The sequence below is a fragment of the Catharus ustulatus genome, chromosome 4, assembly GCF_009819885.2.
Source record: "Catharus ustulatus isolate bCatUst1 chromosome 4, bCatUst1.pri.v2, whole genome shotgun sequence".
In the NCBI taxonomy this organism is placed as follows: Eukaryota; Metazoa; Chordata; class Aves; order Passeriformes; family Turdidae; genus Catharus; species Catharus ustulatus.
Genome location: NC_046224.1, coordinates 49,526,966 through 49,542,746, shown reverse-complemented (window position 1 = coordinate 49,542,746; position 15,781 = coordinate 49,526,966). Strand labels below are relative to the sequence as shown.

At 39.6% G+C, this 15,781-nt stretch overlaps 1 protein-coding gene across 3 annotated transcripts in view; it reads right to left on the bottom strand.

Annotated features, from left to right (window-relative positions):
• Nucleotides 1-15,781, bottom strand: part of PTPRB (protein tyrosine phosphatase receptor type B) — a 63,353-nt gene that overhangs the window by 21,648 nt on the left and 25,924 nt on the right. For all 3 annotated transcript variants that reach the window (XM_033058061.1, XM_033058060.2, XM_033058059.2), the window contains 11 exons: nucleotides 13,389-13,658; nucleotides 11,340-11,600; nucleotides 8,927-9,193; nucleotides 7,362-7,625; nucleotides 6,116-6,379; nucleotides 4,898-5,161; nucleotides 3,978-4,241; nucleotides 2,861-3,130; nucleotides 1,989-2,252; nucleotides 887-1,150; nucleotides 232-513 (listed from right to left, as the gene is read on the bottom strand). In XM_033058061.1, the coding sequence (XP_032913952.1) occupies nucleotides 232-513; nucleotides 887-1,150; nucleotides 1,989-2,252; nucleotides 2,861-3,130; nucleotides 3,978-4,241; nucleotides 4,898-5,161; nucleotides 6,116-6,379; nucleotides 7,362-7,625; nucleotides 8,927-9,193; nucleotides 11,340-11,600; nucleotides 13,389-13,658 (2,934 nt within the window). The remainder of the gene's footprint in view (nucleotides 1-231; nucleotides 514-886; nucleotides 1,151-1,988; nucleotides 2,253-2,860; nucleotides 3,131-3,977; nucleotides 4,242-4,897; nucleotides 5,162-6,115; nucleotides 6,380-7,361; nucleotides 7,626-8,926; nucleotides 9,194-11,339; nucleotides 11,601-13,388; nucleotides 13,659-15,781) is intronic.

Here is a 15,781-nt window from a genome sequence, read left to right as displayed (position 1 = left end):
CTGCAACCAAAAAGCTTGACTCTGGATGTGAAGATTATAAACGTACGTCCATTATCAGTCTTTAAACAGTTGACCTTGCACACAGCAAGGGCTTACAACCTAGCTCAATTCATCACTGTCATTCATGAATTTACTAATGGAAATAACTGATTGCAAAAGGAATTGGTAATATTTTACTGCTTTGCATCTTCTTCAGCTGAGTGTTAAGGTGCCATGGAAATTTTTACTTACTTGTTCTCACACTTGCAGACTGTGACTGACTGTATGTCTTCCAGCTGTCGCCACTGACAGTTCTGACACTGAACTCATACAGTCTTCCTGGTCGCAGGCCATAAATGATGCGTACTTTAGATTTGCTGCTGCTGTAGGGGTTGAATACTGTGAGGGGATCCTTTGGAAGCCACTGCACCTCAAAGTCATCATAGTCTGTCCAGTTTGGAGGACCCGGCCAAGTAATTGATAACGAAGTGTTTGCAACATCAGTAAACGACACAGTGTTAGGAGGGCTGGGTGCTATGCAGAAAGAGGGGGAAAAGGGGAGAAGAAAAAGAGATTCTTACCAAATTTTTGCACAAGACAAAATGAAACATGCATTATTTTCTTCATGCATTGCAAAGTAGTTTATATTATCTTGTATACACAGCCAGTTACTGCACCTGTGCTTATGATGGTGACTTTCACAGTTGTAACATATTCCTGTCCCTTTGAAAGAGAAACAGTGCTGACTGATTTTCTTTCACATTTCACTGGTTTAATGCACTTAAGGTTATCTTTCATCTTTATACCTTCAATAACTCTTATAATAAATGCACCCTCAGAATAAATCTGTTGCATAGTTGTGAACAAATGAAATCAAACAGATGGAACTAAAAAAAAAAACCCATACCTGTTCTTCCTTCAGCATTTGCTGTGTTGGTCAGGTCACCACTGTGAGTCACCACAACCAAAGTGTACTTTCTGCCAGGAATGAGCCCCTGGAAATGCCACTCTTCCAGGTCTTTGCTTTGCTCAGTTTCTTTCTGTGTCCCATTTGGATTGTAAAGATTCAGCTCGTAGAAGTCAACATCTCCTGCTGCTGGACTCCAAGTGAACCACAGACTGTCTGTCATGTTTCGGTTGGATGCCTTGAGACCAACAACTGGGGCAGGTACTGAAAAAAGAAGGAATGAATATTACTTTATGTAGAAGATCCTTTGGGTGAGAAGAAGCAAAAAGGTCAAGCAGACCTTATCGTTATCCTGTCATGATAATAATTTCATAAACCAGACAGCCACCACAGCTGGCTGAAAAGCAGAAAGCATATCTCAGTAGCTTCCTTTATTATTTTGAACTGCCACTGTTACCAAAAGAGGTGGCAGTGTTTATAATGGATAATTTTGAAAATGTTAAGCAGCTTTTTCCTAGTCAGTATTTGGAAACACCCACTTCTGAGGTAACTGAAGAAAGTGCACCATTGAGCAGATGTAGTCCCAGAAACGGGTTCATATATGGTGCTGCAGGGGAATAAAGAAAGGTTCCACACAATGGCAGAGCTGCTGGAGCTGCTTAGAAAACTGCTTCCCACATGTGGCTGAACAAACACAGAGCTGCAGCCAGAGCTTCCCATGGGAAACAAATTTTATTTTACTGGTAGACAGTCTATTCCATTAATCCTACTTGCTTTGCCTTTTTGCCTTTTCCACTCATGCCAATATTGCTTTTAGGATGGGAGACAGCCATTTTACTGCTTAAGGAGCATACACTGGGATGTCTTTCTTCTGACATGAGCTCCTGGGAACTGTTGCAGGATTCCTCACTTAATTTTCCCTGCTGTAACTACATCATTCAGAATTTACCTTTTTATATCTAATGCTTTTTAGGTATTAGAGCCAGTTTTGATACTTTTAATAGTTTCTCTAATCTAGTATGAGCATCAGCCTCAGACCAGCTCACTGGTGTCCCCCATGAGCACCACACTGGAGACAGATGGTTTTCTTAGATGTTCTTGCCTGTTCTTCCATAGACAGATGACTCGTTAGTGAGGTCTCCACTGTGTGTAACAATCACCATTCGATACATCCTGCCTTGACGCAGGTTCTGGAACGAACACTGCTGGAGATGCTGCTCTCCTGAAATCCTGTCATGAAGGGACTTGTCTGGATTGTATAGGAAGATGTCATACGAATCAAGTTCCCCTTGAGAGGTGGTCCAGCTGAAGGACAGTCGGTCAGTGGTGTTCTCTGTGACTTTCAGATTTGTAACAGCTGCTGGAACTGAAAAAAAGGATAAATGTAAAAGTAAATATCAGAATCTAGGCACTAAGCTGAACCTTTAATAAACTCATGGCTGTAACACATTTCAGTTAAGCCACAAGTAGCTAAGTAATATCGACAGCAACTGTCAGAAACAAGAGGAAAGCATTTATGAAATTCCACTGAATCTCTCCAATACAATATTTTTATTTCCCAGAAGGCCTGATTCTCTAAACTGTGCTCAAACAGAACTGTCCATTAGCTTCCACAAGAAGCTTTAAATCAGTAAAGACTGCAAGCAAGACTTGGCCTTGAGTTTAGAAGTGTGTATTCACATCAAATCCTGCACTAAGAACTTTGAGATTATGAATTAAAAACTTGATGATAATAAAGCATTCAGCTATTGCCACAAAAGAGAGAAGCATTCAGCATTTTGGTTTAATATCCTTATTATGAACCATGGTCGCATTAATATGATAATAAGTTCCAGATTCACATACAAAGCATGTATCAGGAAAAATGATGCATAAACAGTCAGAGTCTGTGCCTCATTAGAATCTTTGCAGAATCAAGATATACAGATGGTTCATGTATTTAATGATACTGATAAACCAAGATGTTCTAATTACCTGTTCGGCCAACAGTTTCTGCACGCTTACTGAAGAGTCCACCACTGACTGTCAAAACTTGTATGTTATACTTCTTGCCAGCCAGTAAATCTTCAAATTTGTGCTGTTTGGCTGTAGCTGGCTCTGATTTGTTACTCAGGAGGATTCCTTGCTCATTCAAGAGCAGAATGTCATATCTTTCGGCTACACCGGGAGCTTTCTGCCAGGTTACTAACAAGGAATGACTGCTGTAAGCATGATGGGCTAATAATTCCTGGACAGAGGCTGGAACTGGAAGCAACAATTAAAGGTAGGATATTACCAGGTGAAATAGAGACCATTCAATAAAGTAATTAACAGAACATAACTTTGTATTTTTTCAGGTTCACTTGTGGGAAAAGAAATGTCTGTGCATATGTTCATGCAAACAAATAATTCCCAGACATAAATATAAACAGATAAAGTTACAGAGCATCACAGATATCTGAACTGGGAATAGAGGCAATAGATATATACAGACTATCATGAAAAGATGGAGAAGGAGAGTGAAATGAACTGACTGAAACAGTTAAGAAAGGAATATGAAAAATAAAGGAGTGGTAAACTGGTGCAAAATAGTAGCCTAGAATAGAAAATGTTAGCCAGCAGCTACTGCACAAAAGTCAAGGCCATAGATAACAAATGCAGGTGCTAAAGAGAGAGGATAGATTAAAAACAAGGTATTGCATTGTTTTATATGCTCTAACACCCTGGATACTGGGGCAATATGTTGTCTAATAAGCCTTGATCATGCAATAGCCTCTGCTAGAACACAACACTTGTGTACATGGAGTGGATGTGTGTCAGATGGGTACAGCCACAGGAAATGAGAGGGATGGAACTGCATTCATTCTATGAAGGAAGACACTGGGCTGGACTGGAATTCCATGCACATTCACCCAAGTATAGCTACTGAAATGACAAATCTCACTGGTATTTACAGACCCATGCCTACATCATGACTCAGGCTTCAAGATAAAAACTCCCCATGATTCTGAATGTCCCCCTGCCCTATGGTACATTCATAAGCATCATTAAACAAGGGTCAGTCTTTGGAAAGATATAATGCAACCTTCTCATTGTCTCAAGAGAAACATACTTGTTCTCCCAAAAGCTGCTAAGCTGTTGTGCAAGGTGCCACTGTTAGATTGCACCACCACCCGGTACTGCTCCCCAGGTTCCAACTTGTGAAACGTGTGCTCAGAGATGTGTTTGGAGACACTTTGGGAATCAAGCTGATGGTTTTGCTGAAATATAGTCACTGTGTAGGAATCAACATCTCCACCTCCAGGAGTCCAGCTCACTTTCAGGCTGTTTGTCATGCCATTAGGTGACACATGGATGTTTCGGACCTTGCTCGGAACTGGAAAAAAAACAGGGGAAAGAAAGGCATCAGCTCACAAATTTCCTGTTTGACTCATGCTTCCTAGTTTCTACCTACTTCATGGCCACACAAAAATGATTCAAAAGAGAAAGATCATTTACAGGTACAAGTATGTCATTCATGGGTAAACACAAGTAAAATTGTAAACATTTGTGTGGGACTATGCCATTTTAGAAAAGCAGTTCTGTGTGTAACCTCCCACTTGTCCCAATGATGCATTAAAAACACCTCAAGAAATGAAAGCTCTTCAGGTACCCTCAGTTAGCCATTTTGCTGTTACTATCTGAATCATTCATTTCAGGTAGGTAAAAAGAGGTGTAAAGTAAGTAAGTGATTTAGCTAGAGACACAAATCGAACAACTGGCATGTATGGGAATAACAGAAGCCTAAATGCCGACAATTCCCATGCAACAAATCAGTTTCTCTGCCAACAATCAAATATTAGCAAACAAGACACTTTTTTTTATTAAGCACAGGTCACAGGTTGGCTGAAGTACTATAGTGATTTTCAATGAGATCTGCTGTCTCTGAGCCAGTGTTACAGGAGCTCAAATATAATCATGGTTCACCCTTGATTTTCAGTGCTTAATTCTAGAGAAGACTGAACACATTTTAAATACCACATTACTTCTTACTTGTCAGGCCTTCTATGAAAGTAGCACGCTGTGCATTTCCACTGATGGTCAAAACAAGAATTTTGTATAGACGTCCTGGAGTCAGAGCTGTGAACCAATACTCCTCAATGGTGTTCCCAAGGAAAATGGGTGGGAAGATCTTCATATCGTTGAAGAGGAGCTGAATCTCATACTTATCAACATCGCCCTCAGCCTTTGACCAAGTTACCTGCAGATCTTCTGTGCTCCTGTTACTAAGAGTCAGTTCCTTCACTGACTCTGGCACTGAAGGGGTGAGAAGAAAGATGGGAAACTTCTCAGTACTTACTAACAGATCACAGCAAAAAGCTAGCATCTCTTAAGGCATGCTTCTGAGCTACAATTTTTCATCCAGTTTCCTTTAAAAAGCAGTAGATTGCACTTATTTGGGTAGTTTGCACCCCATCTAACACTGGAAGGTGTCATTTCAGAACAGAAGTCCACAATCTAGCAGTATAAAATAAATAAATAAATAAATAATGGAGCCTGCAGGGAGTTTACCTAGCCAACAAAAACTGAGTAAGACCTGCATGTAAAACAAATACAGAGAAAAGAGGCCTGAGCTACTGCCAAGCCAAGGCAAGCCATCTGTGTGATGCAGCATCACAACGCAGTTTCCAGTTTGCGCCAGACACAGGTGAGTCATTTTTGCCCCATGCTACATCTTTGTTTATAAACTAAGTTTCTCAGGATGGCTCAACTCACATGCAGCACTAGATGAAGATTGCACTCAGATCCCTGCTGGCTCCCAGCTAGCCACCTTATCTCTCTTGCCCCATGCTCTCCAATTCCAGTGCTTGGATAATTTGAATAGAGTGAGGTCTAGTCTATTTTCTTTCCTACATATTTCCATGATCAGAAAAAACTGTTCAGTACATTCTGGCATAATTTAATTATAAATACTAAGCTCACGTGGAAAATGTACAACTTCTTTGGCTTTCAAGGTTTCAAGATTTGCTTTCCAATTTAACAGCATGGGTCTCTTCTTTCACTTCTTGTTTTTTTGTAATTTAAACACTAGTCATAAACTAAATACTGCTTTCTGCATTTGGAATAATACACATTCAAAGAATCATAGTCAACATTCTATGTTAAAAATATGTGTTAAAATCCTATGAGATTTTTGATCCTGGGTATGCTAAATAAAAAAAATAAAAATACCCTGGGGTGTCTCAGAATGTTTCCAGGGTGCTTACTTACTTGTTCTGCCATAGACTCTTTCACTAGTTTCGTATTTCCCACTCCTTGTGCTGACCGTGACACTGTACTGCCTCCCTGGGACCAGACTGGTGAACACACATTCATTTTCATCCTTAGGGACACTTTTTGTTTGGTTGAAATCATTGTTGTTCCTGATGACCACTTCATAGTTATCAAAATATCCAGATGCATGTAACCAGGACACCTTCAAGTAGTCACTTCTGGCTGAATTGCTGACAGTAAGTCCCTGGACACTTGAAGGGACTGAAAGAAAAAAAAAAAAGCAGTTAAAGATTCAGAAAGCAATAACTTCCTGAAGTAACTAGGGTTATGGTAGAGAACCATATTTGTGGTAGTTACCAGAGTTTTGTGAGGAAGTTGCAAAAAGACAACAATGTAGATTTAAGCAATAAAATAGTATTTGCAGTTTCCAGGCTGCTTTTCATCTTATGACAATGGTTTGCCTTTCTTGTTCTTGGTCTAATGGAACTTGCTGCATTATTGCAAGAGCAGTGAGTTCCACAGACAAATGCTGATCTAAAATTTGGTTCTTGTCTTTTCCTGGCTGGTCCTTGGATTTTCACTTAGATCATGAGAAAACTAAAACTGCACTACCTTGATACTCAGTTATTTTAACACCCCCTACAATCTTTCTTTTATTCTACTGGTTTACGAAGTGTAAAGTCTCAGTTTTTCAACTTCTGAGAAAGTCTTAAAAGGTTCTCCATCATTATTGCCATCCTTTTCTGAGATTTCTCTATTCTTGTTATAATATCCTTGAAAATTGCATGATCAAAACCATAGACATGTGTTACATTACCAAAACCAAATGACATGGGGGTTACTCATTATTGTACCTCACTAATATCTTACTAATTAGCCCATCCTATTCTGTTCTTTCAGTGTATGAGTAGCTTTTTGAGGAGATGCTCTGCAGGGTACACTTGAAGTGCCAAGTAGGGGCATTAAGGGCAGGACAACACATTTGAGCCAAAACTGATACATGATTTCTATTCACTCATAAGAACTGACATTAATTTTATTCATGCTCAAGTACTTTTGCAGTGGGGGTATAAGAATAAAACTAAGTCTACAAAGTTGTAATTTTATGGTTTGACCCTCCAACCCCTATTCATCCATCCCAGTTTGGTCAGATACTGATAAATCATTGTTAATGGCTATACATTAGCCATTACCAACACAACAATGGTTACAGTGACTGTACTTGCCCAGAGCCTCTCTTTACCTGTTCGTTCCTGGCTGAGGGAAGAGTTTTCATACTTTCCACTCTTTGTGGTTATCATCACATCGTAAAGTGTCCCAGGAGTAAGGTTGCTAAAGGAGCATTCACTGAATGATTTGGAAATGGTGAGAGTCTGAACAATCTTGTCGTCATGAGAGAGTGTTACCAAATAACTGTCTACATCTCCAGAAGCTGGCAGCCAAGAAACACTGAGGTAGTCACTCCGACCTGAGTTATTTACTGTTACTCCAGTCACGCTGGAAGGAACTGTGCAAAAAAGAGGAAGAAACAAAAAAAACATTAACTAGCCAATTCTTATTGTTGTGAGAATCCCTGGAATGCCATCCCCTGCAAAATAAGCAGTTTGGGACTCCTGAGAAGTTCTGCACTGTCTCTCAGCAACATTCATCTGCTTTTTTAAACACAGTGAAAGAAATCGTCTTTGATGGCCTGATTCCAGCAACTCTAAAATCCCAGAAGCTGAGTTATCCTCTCAAATTGGCATTCCTCAGTAGCAGCAATAACTGGTGAGGCTGGTAAGATGCTGAGGCCCACAGCTGAATATTTCATTTCCAGTGGGTTCTCTGACGCCTAGTGGACAAAACATGAATGCCACTTGTTTTTCAAGCCAGCAAGGTGAGCTCAAAGGCTCCGCATTGCCAGACCTGTCATCATTCAAGTACAAAACTCTCATTTATTACAGGGGCAGAACTTAGATATAATGAACTTCCAAATTAAATTTTCACTGGACCCTTCTGCATTGAACTTACTTATCTCAGCAGAGGGGCTGGCCAACAGTCGTCAGAGACAATCCCCCACAGATTTTACAAAATACACTTATCTACTTTAAGCCTTTTAGTATTATTTTTCTCCATTTTTTCAGGTTTGTTTTGCCTTTTCACTTGAAAATATTTGTTTTCAAGGAGCACACTGCAAAAAACTGCAGAATGCCTGGCCTTTGCCAAATTCACTTAATGGGTGAAATTGTACTACGTTGCCAAATTTTTCCTCTTAATATCCACCGAACTGGTATTTCATTTCATGACTCTTTAAACCTGAAGAATTTGATGCATGTTCTATGAAGTACAGAAGGACCTCATAATAACTAATCAGCTCTGGTGGACATTCTTTGAGGTTGGATTAAAGAAAAAGAATGGGTTGTGAGAAACTGAGACAAGTTCACTCCACCACCTTTAGGCAGGTTCTTGGCACACATAAGTAAGGAGCAATCATCCTACACCACCACATAGCCAATGGAACAAGAAAATCCCTTCCAAGGAGTGATTTGCCCAACATGGTTGTTCATTGCTCTCAGGGCATATTTTTGTCTTCATTACAGAGTGATCCTGCTGTAGGGTTCCCACTGCAGTTAGCGCTCTAAAGTTATATTTACACAAATCTAGACACACAGTGTGCACAAACGGAACTATATGGATGAAACTCCCATTTTTCTGAATTCTCAGTGCAGTGGCTTAATCACTTAGGTTAAGTGATTCTTCATAATTTTCTTAGATAAATTCAGCTTTTAAGAACCACTAAAAAGCATGCTGGAGTGTTTTCCTTTTTACCTGTCCTTTCCTCTGCAATCGTTTGCCTTGAAGATATCCCTCCACTGACAGTGGTGACAACAACTGAATAGAGTCCTCCAGGTTTCAGGGGATAGAAGTGATATCTGTTGGTTTCACTGGGAACAGTTTCATTTTTAATGACAACATTCTCGTGAATCAGTAGCACTTGGTATGAGTCTACATCTCCCTGTGCTCTTGTCCAGTTAGTGAACAAGCTGTTGGTTGATCCCTGACTTGCCACAGTCAGACCTGTCACTTGGGCTGGCACTGAAAAGGAAATTGTCATACTGTTACTGAGGAGAAACAAAATAAAACAAAACAGAATCCCCCAAAGAACATAAGTTTAGTCACACTGAGGAAGTGCATCAAAAGAACATTCCAATTTGCAGCCAGACTCAACAGGACTAAAAATACTTTAACTGGGGACTGCTTCCTGTCTGGGATGTGGTCTATGAGAAACTAACTAAGGCACAGAAAGTCTTTCAGCCTTTAGCACAACCTTTCTCAGTCAGATGAAAATAATTCAAGATCAGGGAACTGAAAGAGATGGCATTTTATAAATACCATTAAATAAAAGCCATCATTTTAGGAAATCACTCAGGGTTTTTTGATGACTACTTCAAATATAGTCTGTGTCTTTCCTCTTCCCTTTCCTCCCCCATTCCCAATCTTTCATTTCTAATAAATGACCAACTTGTTTGAAGAATACCTCAGGCACAGTCATCTATACTGTCAGACCCTTTAATTTTGGGGATAACTGAGATGGATGGTTATGGTTTAACTTTTTATGTCAGAAGATCTGCAGGATAACAACTTTCATAGCATCAAAAGATGAATTGTTAAACAAACATAACATTTATCTAAGCATAAGCTCATGAACTAAGCCAGACCAAAAAGGATAAAAAATAACAAAGGAATGTAATAGCACAAATTTTACCTCAAATCCTCTTTTTAAAAAATTCCGTTGACAATATTTGGTCAAAGCAAGGAAATACAATTACTTCTAAAGATTTCTGTTTACATGATCAAGCACAACTGAAATAAAAAAGACTCTAACTTTACAAAATGTGAATGCACTCTTCTGCTCTTGTTTTATATCAACCTTTCCGCACACATAGCACTGGTGTAGTAATCATTAACAAAAGCTAGAACGTTAGGCATATAGCTGAAGAAAATGTAACGTTGACAAAAAACTCAATCAAAAATCCCTCCTGTTTTATAATGCTCTCATAACAGTTAGCTCCAGCAAGACACTAAAGTGCCACATTTCTGTGCTATATGCTCTTTCAATGATACTGCAGGTTTCACTGGAAGCTGACAAGTTCTGGGATAGAAATAAGATCTACTTCTGTCATATTTACAGCAATATTTTTCAAGCCTAGTAAGCTGTCCTGCTGCAAGGAAGATTCAGAGGTTTAAAACACTTATTAAAACCTATCTTCAAGCTAAATTATGTTTGTTCTTTATAACTCACTTTGAATGTAATACTGACACACAATCAGTGCTTGATGTGTTTTCAATCATTGACTCATACTGGTGAAGTGGGACCTTTATGCCTGAATAGATCCCCTAAAGGGGTGTAAGTCAGATGGAAGTGAAATTTTAGTTATCTAATAATATAACAGAGAAATGAAAGTTTAAGTTAAACTTCTCAGGCCTTGAAAGGAGTTATAAAATTTAAGTAAGGACCACCATCAAACGTAGGTATGTTTAGATTCAGACAATCAACTAGCTTTTCCCAGTGCTGTGCAAGGTCAGAGCTACATTTTAAAACTTTTCTTGCACTGGAGGATGCTTAAGTCAGTGCTGAAGTAGAGTAAAGCAACCTGTATGGTTTAAAACATGCACATGTGCACAAAATTAGCACCCTGTAGGGGGTGAGAATGGGACATTCCTTGTGACACAGTCATCATCCTCAGTAACAAATACATATTCTGGAATCAGAAGAGCAAAAAGATTCAAAATATATCTTCAAGGTCACATATGTTTTGTGTCTGTCAACCTTGGAATGTTCCCCCTAAAGTAACATTCTCCTGTGTGGTGATGTTTCTCTTTCTCCCAGATATGAATGGTTTGTATCAAGGAAGTGACCCTCCTGAAAATACACAGTGAAAATAGTTCTTCTTATATGGAATTTTGTATTAATGTAGATTAATTAGATGTGACATAATAATTCAGAAAACTGTTTTGCCAGGAATTACACATCTCTTTTCCAAAAATCTTAAATAAATACTGCAAGACAACTGACAGTCAGAAACAAGAGACTCAGACATGTAACTTTTTTACTGAGGAAACAAACATAAGATCAAAACTTTTGAGATTTAGACACTGAGTTAATTCAGTTCACTACAAAGAAAAAAAACTGTTAAACATTAAAAGAAGTAAAGATTAAAACAGTTTGACAAGAAGATACCTGTTCTTCCTTCTACTGAAGTCCAGTTGCTTAATGTCCCACTAATGGTAGTGATGGTAGCTGTATATTTCCTTCCAGGTATCAAGTCAGTGAAAGTGAATTCCTTAGCTTCTTTTGCAAGTACTTTTTTTACAATAGGGAGAGAACTGTGTCCGAGGGAAACCACATAGCTGTCCCATTCTGCAACAGGGGTCATCCACATGACACTAAGTGAAGATTCATTAGCATGCTTCACACGGAGCTGGAGAACAGGCTCTGGAGCTGCAAAGTACACAGGTATCACAACAAGAACAGACTGTGTAGTTGAGCACACATGCCTTATCTCAAGCTGTTCTAAGAAATGTGTTCTGTAAGTCAGAAATGTGACAGCAACAGAGTATCTGTAATCAAGAGGAGATTCTTTACCATTCTCTAGGAAGCCATTCTTACAAATCTAGCATTTGTGCCCCTTTTCCAGTAAAAGACTGTTAGCAGCAGACTTCAGCAATGCACTATGGCTGTAATTCTTAGGTTTAAACTTACATCAGGATATATATATTTTAGTGCAAATGAAAATGAAAGGAAATCAGCAAACTTCCTCTTGAACTCTGGATATTGACCAAGAATATAAGACTTTTGTACCATAAATCAGATCTGCACCAATGTATTTCTAACAAACAAGGATGCAAACTATAGGGTCAGAGTGACATTGATTTTGCATTGGTTTATACCTCGGTCAATTTGAGAGACACTTCAAACTTAGTGGCATAAAAGAAAATTCAATCAGTAAATTCCTGTGTGTGTTCATGTGTGTATGTGCCTGAACACCCAGCAAGCAAGTCTTGCCTAATGTAGTCCCAGATTTGATTTGGTCCCTGTCACATTCGGAACTCACTTTCCAAGTCTGTGGGATAATGTAAGAGAAAACTGAGTCACAACAGGGCCTAATACCTATACTTCATAACAGACACATTATGCACCTCACTGTGGGTCAAACACAGTCATGATACACCCACTGCTGGGTATTATTTAATGGACCATGTTCTAATCACAGAATCACAGAATTAATTAAGTTGTAAAAGACATGTAAAATCATTGGGTCCAGCTATTAATCGCTTAGCTGAGACAATTAAAAGTAACACCATAAACTTAAATTACTTGCAACATACGTCAAAGTAAGAAAGATGAGAATGTATCTTGCTCTGAGCAAGTTTGCCACAAGTCAGAGAAAGCTTCAGTTCTGTAGCTTCTACTGGTCTCTACTTGGTGCAAAATTAACAAAATTAAGTCCTCTGGGAATGACAGGTAAGGGTACAGCAGAAAAGGTAGGTCCCAGGAAGGGTGAAGATAAAGTAGAATGGCCCTGTCCTAGCTCACATTCTTCAGTGAGATAAGGGTTAGACTTGAGCCTTGCCTGTTATTCCTACTCCAAGTCATCCTTTCCTCTGAATAGCACTTATTCTGCATTCACTGAGCAGGAATTCTAACAATTACGCAGGAATTATTTTTAAAGTTTGAAGTAAATCAGATGTGGCTTTGACTAACACACTGCAAAAGAATTCCACTCATGCCCCTGTAGTGTATATGGATTTCCTTTGGAAACACAGACTTGAATAGACTAACCTGTTTTCTTTATGAAGCACAAAAACAAGAACTGGGATGTTATAGGACAGCCATACTAAGATACACCTTAGCTACATGGTTAATATTCCTTACACAGACTGGCAAGGAAACATACTGATGAAAAATACAGGAAGGCCTATAGTGCTTTCTTTAAGACCTTTATAGGATGCCCTACAATCAGTTGCAAAATATAGCAGTGAAATGAACATGCAATGTAACACCTGAGTCATGGTAGAATATAGTTCACATAGCTTACACTAACAAACATTTACTACAAAATTAATCCCAGAAGTTTTCACAGAACTGCCAAAATTATTTCTGTAGTATACAAGGGAGCTCCTTTCTACTGTGTTAATAGTGACATTAATTTGCGGATTCCCAAGTACTCTTTCATTGTTCAGAGCTGCATGTTTTTCACTCTCACAGTGCCTGGACGAGCATGCTGACCTGTTCTCCCCGTGCAACTCGTCTTGCTCTGCAAATGGCCGCTCTCCACGATGACTTCCACCCCGTACTCCCTCCCTGGGATGAGGCCCGCATCACGGACGAGGTACTCGGTGCTGTCCTTCTCCAGGGTGGTGTTGAGCACCAGGGCCGAGCGGTTCCACAGGAGCAGCTGGTACCTCTCCCAGTCTCCCGCAGGGGGCACCCAGGTCACTTGCAGAGACCGCGGCCAGCCGCCAGCACCCGCCTGCAGCTCCAAAACTTTCTGGGGAACTGGAGAATGAGAAAGCGAAAAAGCAATTCTGAAGTGGGATATTTCTGGTGAGATGTACATGTACTGGCAAAACCTGTCTTGCAGCACAGCTATTGTACAAGTGCTTGGACCAGCCAGAGCAGCATGAGTTACCTTGTTGCAAAGGTTTTCATTCATTTTAAAGATAATTTTTACTCTTCCCCACAAAAATACTCACTTATTTTCCTGCTGGTTTCTGACATCAGAAATGGACAACCCCTCCTAGGGCAGGCAAAATCTCCCTTGCACACTTCTCGGATACACTTTGCAGTTTACAGTCAGGTTCCCTGTTGTTTCCTGCACTTAAGCTCACTTAGAAGCTGTCAATCGTTTTTTCACTGCTAAGATTGAAACTTCAATCTCTATTCACCCAGTTCTGGTATCAGCAGGAAAAATGCAAAGCCTGAAGTCTTCTTTCACAGACACAGCTCCTTCCACCTTGTATGCCCTAATTCCTCCCAGCTCTATAAAGCACCAAGGATTAGACAGTGGTCCATTAAAGCACCCACTCCCTCCTGTCCTTCAGGGATTTCAAGGATCCTGAATTCACATGCCTAACCTCCTCACCCTATACTCCTCACAGGTCGCATTGGATCACCAAAGCTTCTCTGATTTTCGTGGAATAATTAAATATTAGCCAGACCAAGCAGAGATTAGAAGAAAGGTGCAGGTCCTTAGGACAGGATACCTGTAAGCTTTGTATTAAGATACTCAGAGATCAGCATTGGAGCCCTGAGACCATCCACAAGTATCAACTGTAAACTACAAGGCCAGCATCATGTTCTTATGCTTAATCTAGCTTAGTTAATATTTAATTGCTCACTATGTAGCACAGGATTGAAACCTCTCTACCAGCATCACAAAATACTCACCGGTTTCACTTCCCATGGACATAGCTGGATATCAGACCTAGAATTCCCATATGCCAGTGAATATGGGAAATGTGTTTCAATTTCTGAGTGAATGCATAAAAGCACACAGTGTATTGTTAGGAAGCACAGATGAACTTACATCATAACAGATAGATTTCAGCCTTGTCAGGCTGGCTGGACATCATCACTCCTCAATGGCACAAAGTTTCAATCTCTGAGATGTCCATATCTCTCACCACATTTCTTGGCTGGTTCTGCTGCTGTAGGCACCCTCCAAATATACAGCAATGTGTGTACTATGCACCTGGCTCTCTCTGTGAGTTACAGAGAGACCCTAAGAGTCTAAGCCCTTCAGCATCTGTAGACCTGACAGTCTGGACTTACAAATTTTTCTTTACTCCACAGAACTTCTGCTGAAGTGATTGTTTTCAAAGCTCTTGATGTCTGTGGTAATAGAAGGAATTGCATAACTGGGTCTAGGTCACAAAGTTGGGGATTAGTGGTGTTGAGTGAGGGCCTGAAGTTCTCCCTTTAGATTGAAATGGTAATCTTAAAGGACTTAAATGGTAGGCTAAACAAAAAAAACAGACATGCATATAAACCAGTCCAGCTTTGTACTTCCTGGATATGAAAGGCTTCTAGGGCTCTTCCAGCCTCCATTGAGAATGGGGTATCAGCTAGGTATGTCAAGGATGTGACTTTCACACGAGATGTTTAGCTGTAGACAATAAATATTTTCTAAAATAAGTACTAAAATAAGTCTCTAACACACATATTTTCTACCTTTTGCCTCTGAGTCTATTAGAAATTTATGATGCATTCTTCACTGGGTTAGACATTTTTATCATCTAACTTTTGCTCAGGCCAGGCTGGCATGGAAAAGATTACACACCTCTAAGGCCAGTAATGCTGTGGGAGAATTATGCAGGATTTTTCATGTTCAGAACTCATACAAAAGATACCTGAAAGAAAATGATTACTTCTGAAAGAAGATGAAAATCTCATAACTCGGCTCTATCCCAGCTGCCACATGCCTTTGTTAATCCATGCTGTTTATAGTAAAGAAATCTGAGACGTAAGCTTTTCCGGTTTGTAGATTTGTGTCTGGAAGAAGGAATAAGACTAGATCTTGCAGAACTACTTTAAGAACTGTTAATAATTTGACTACATGCACACTTCCCTATAATGTAACTCAGTTTATGTAGTGTGGTGAGCTGAATTCGAAATAAAAA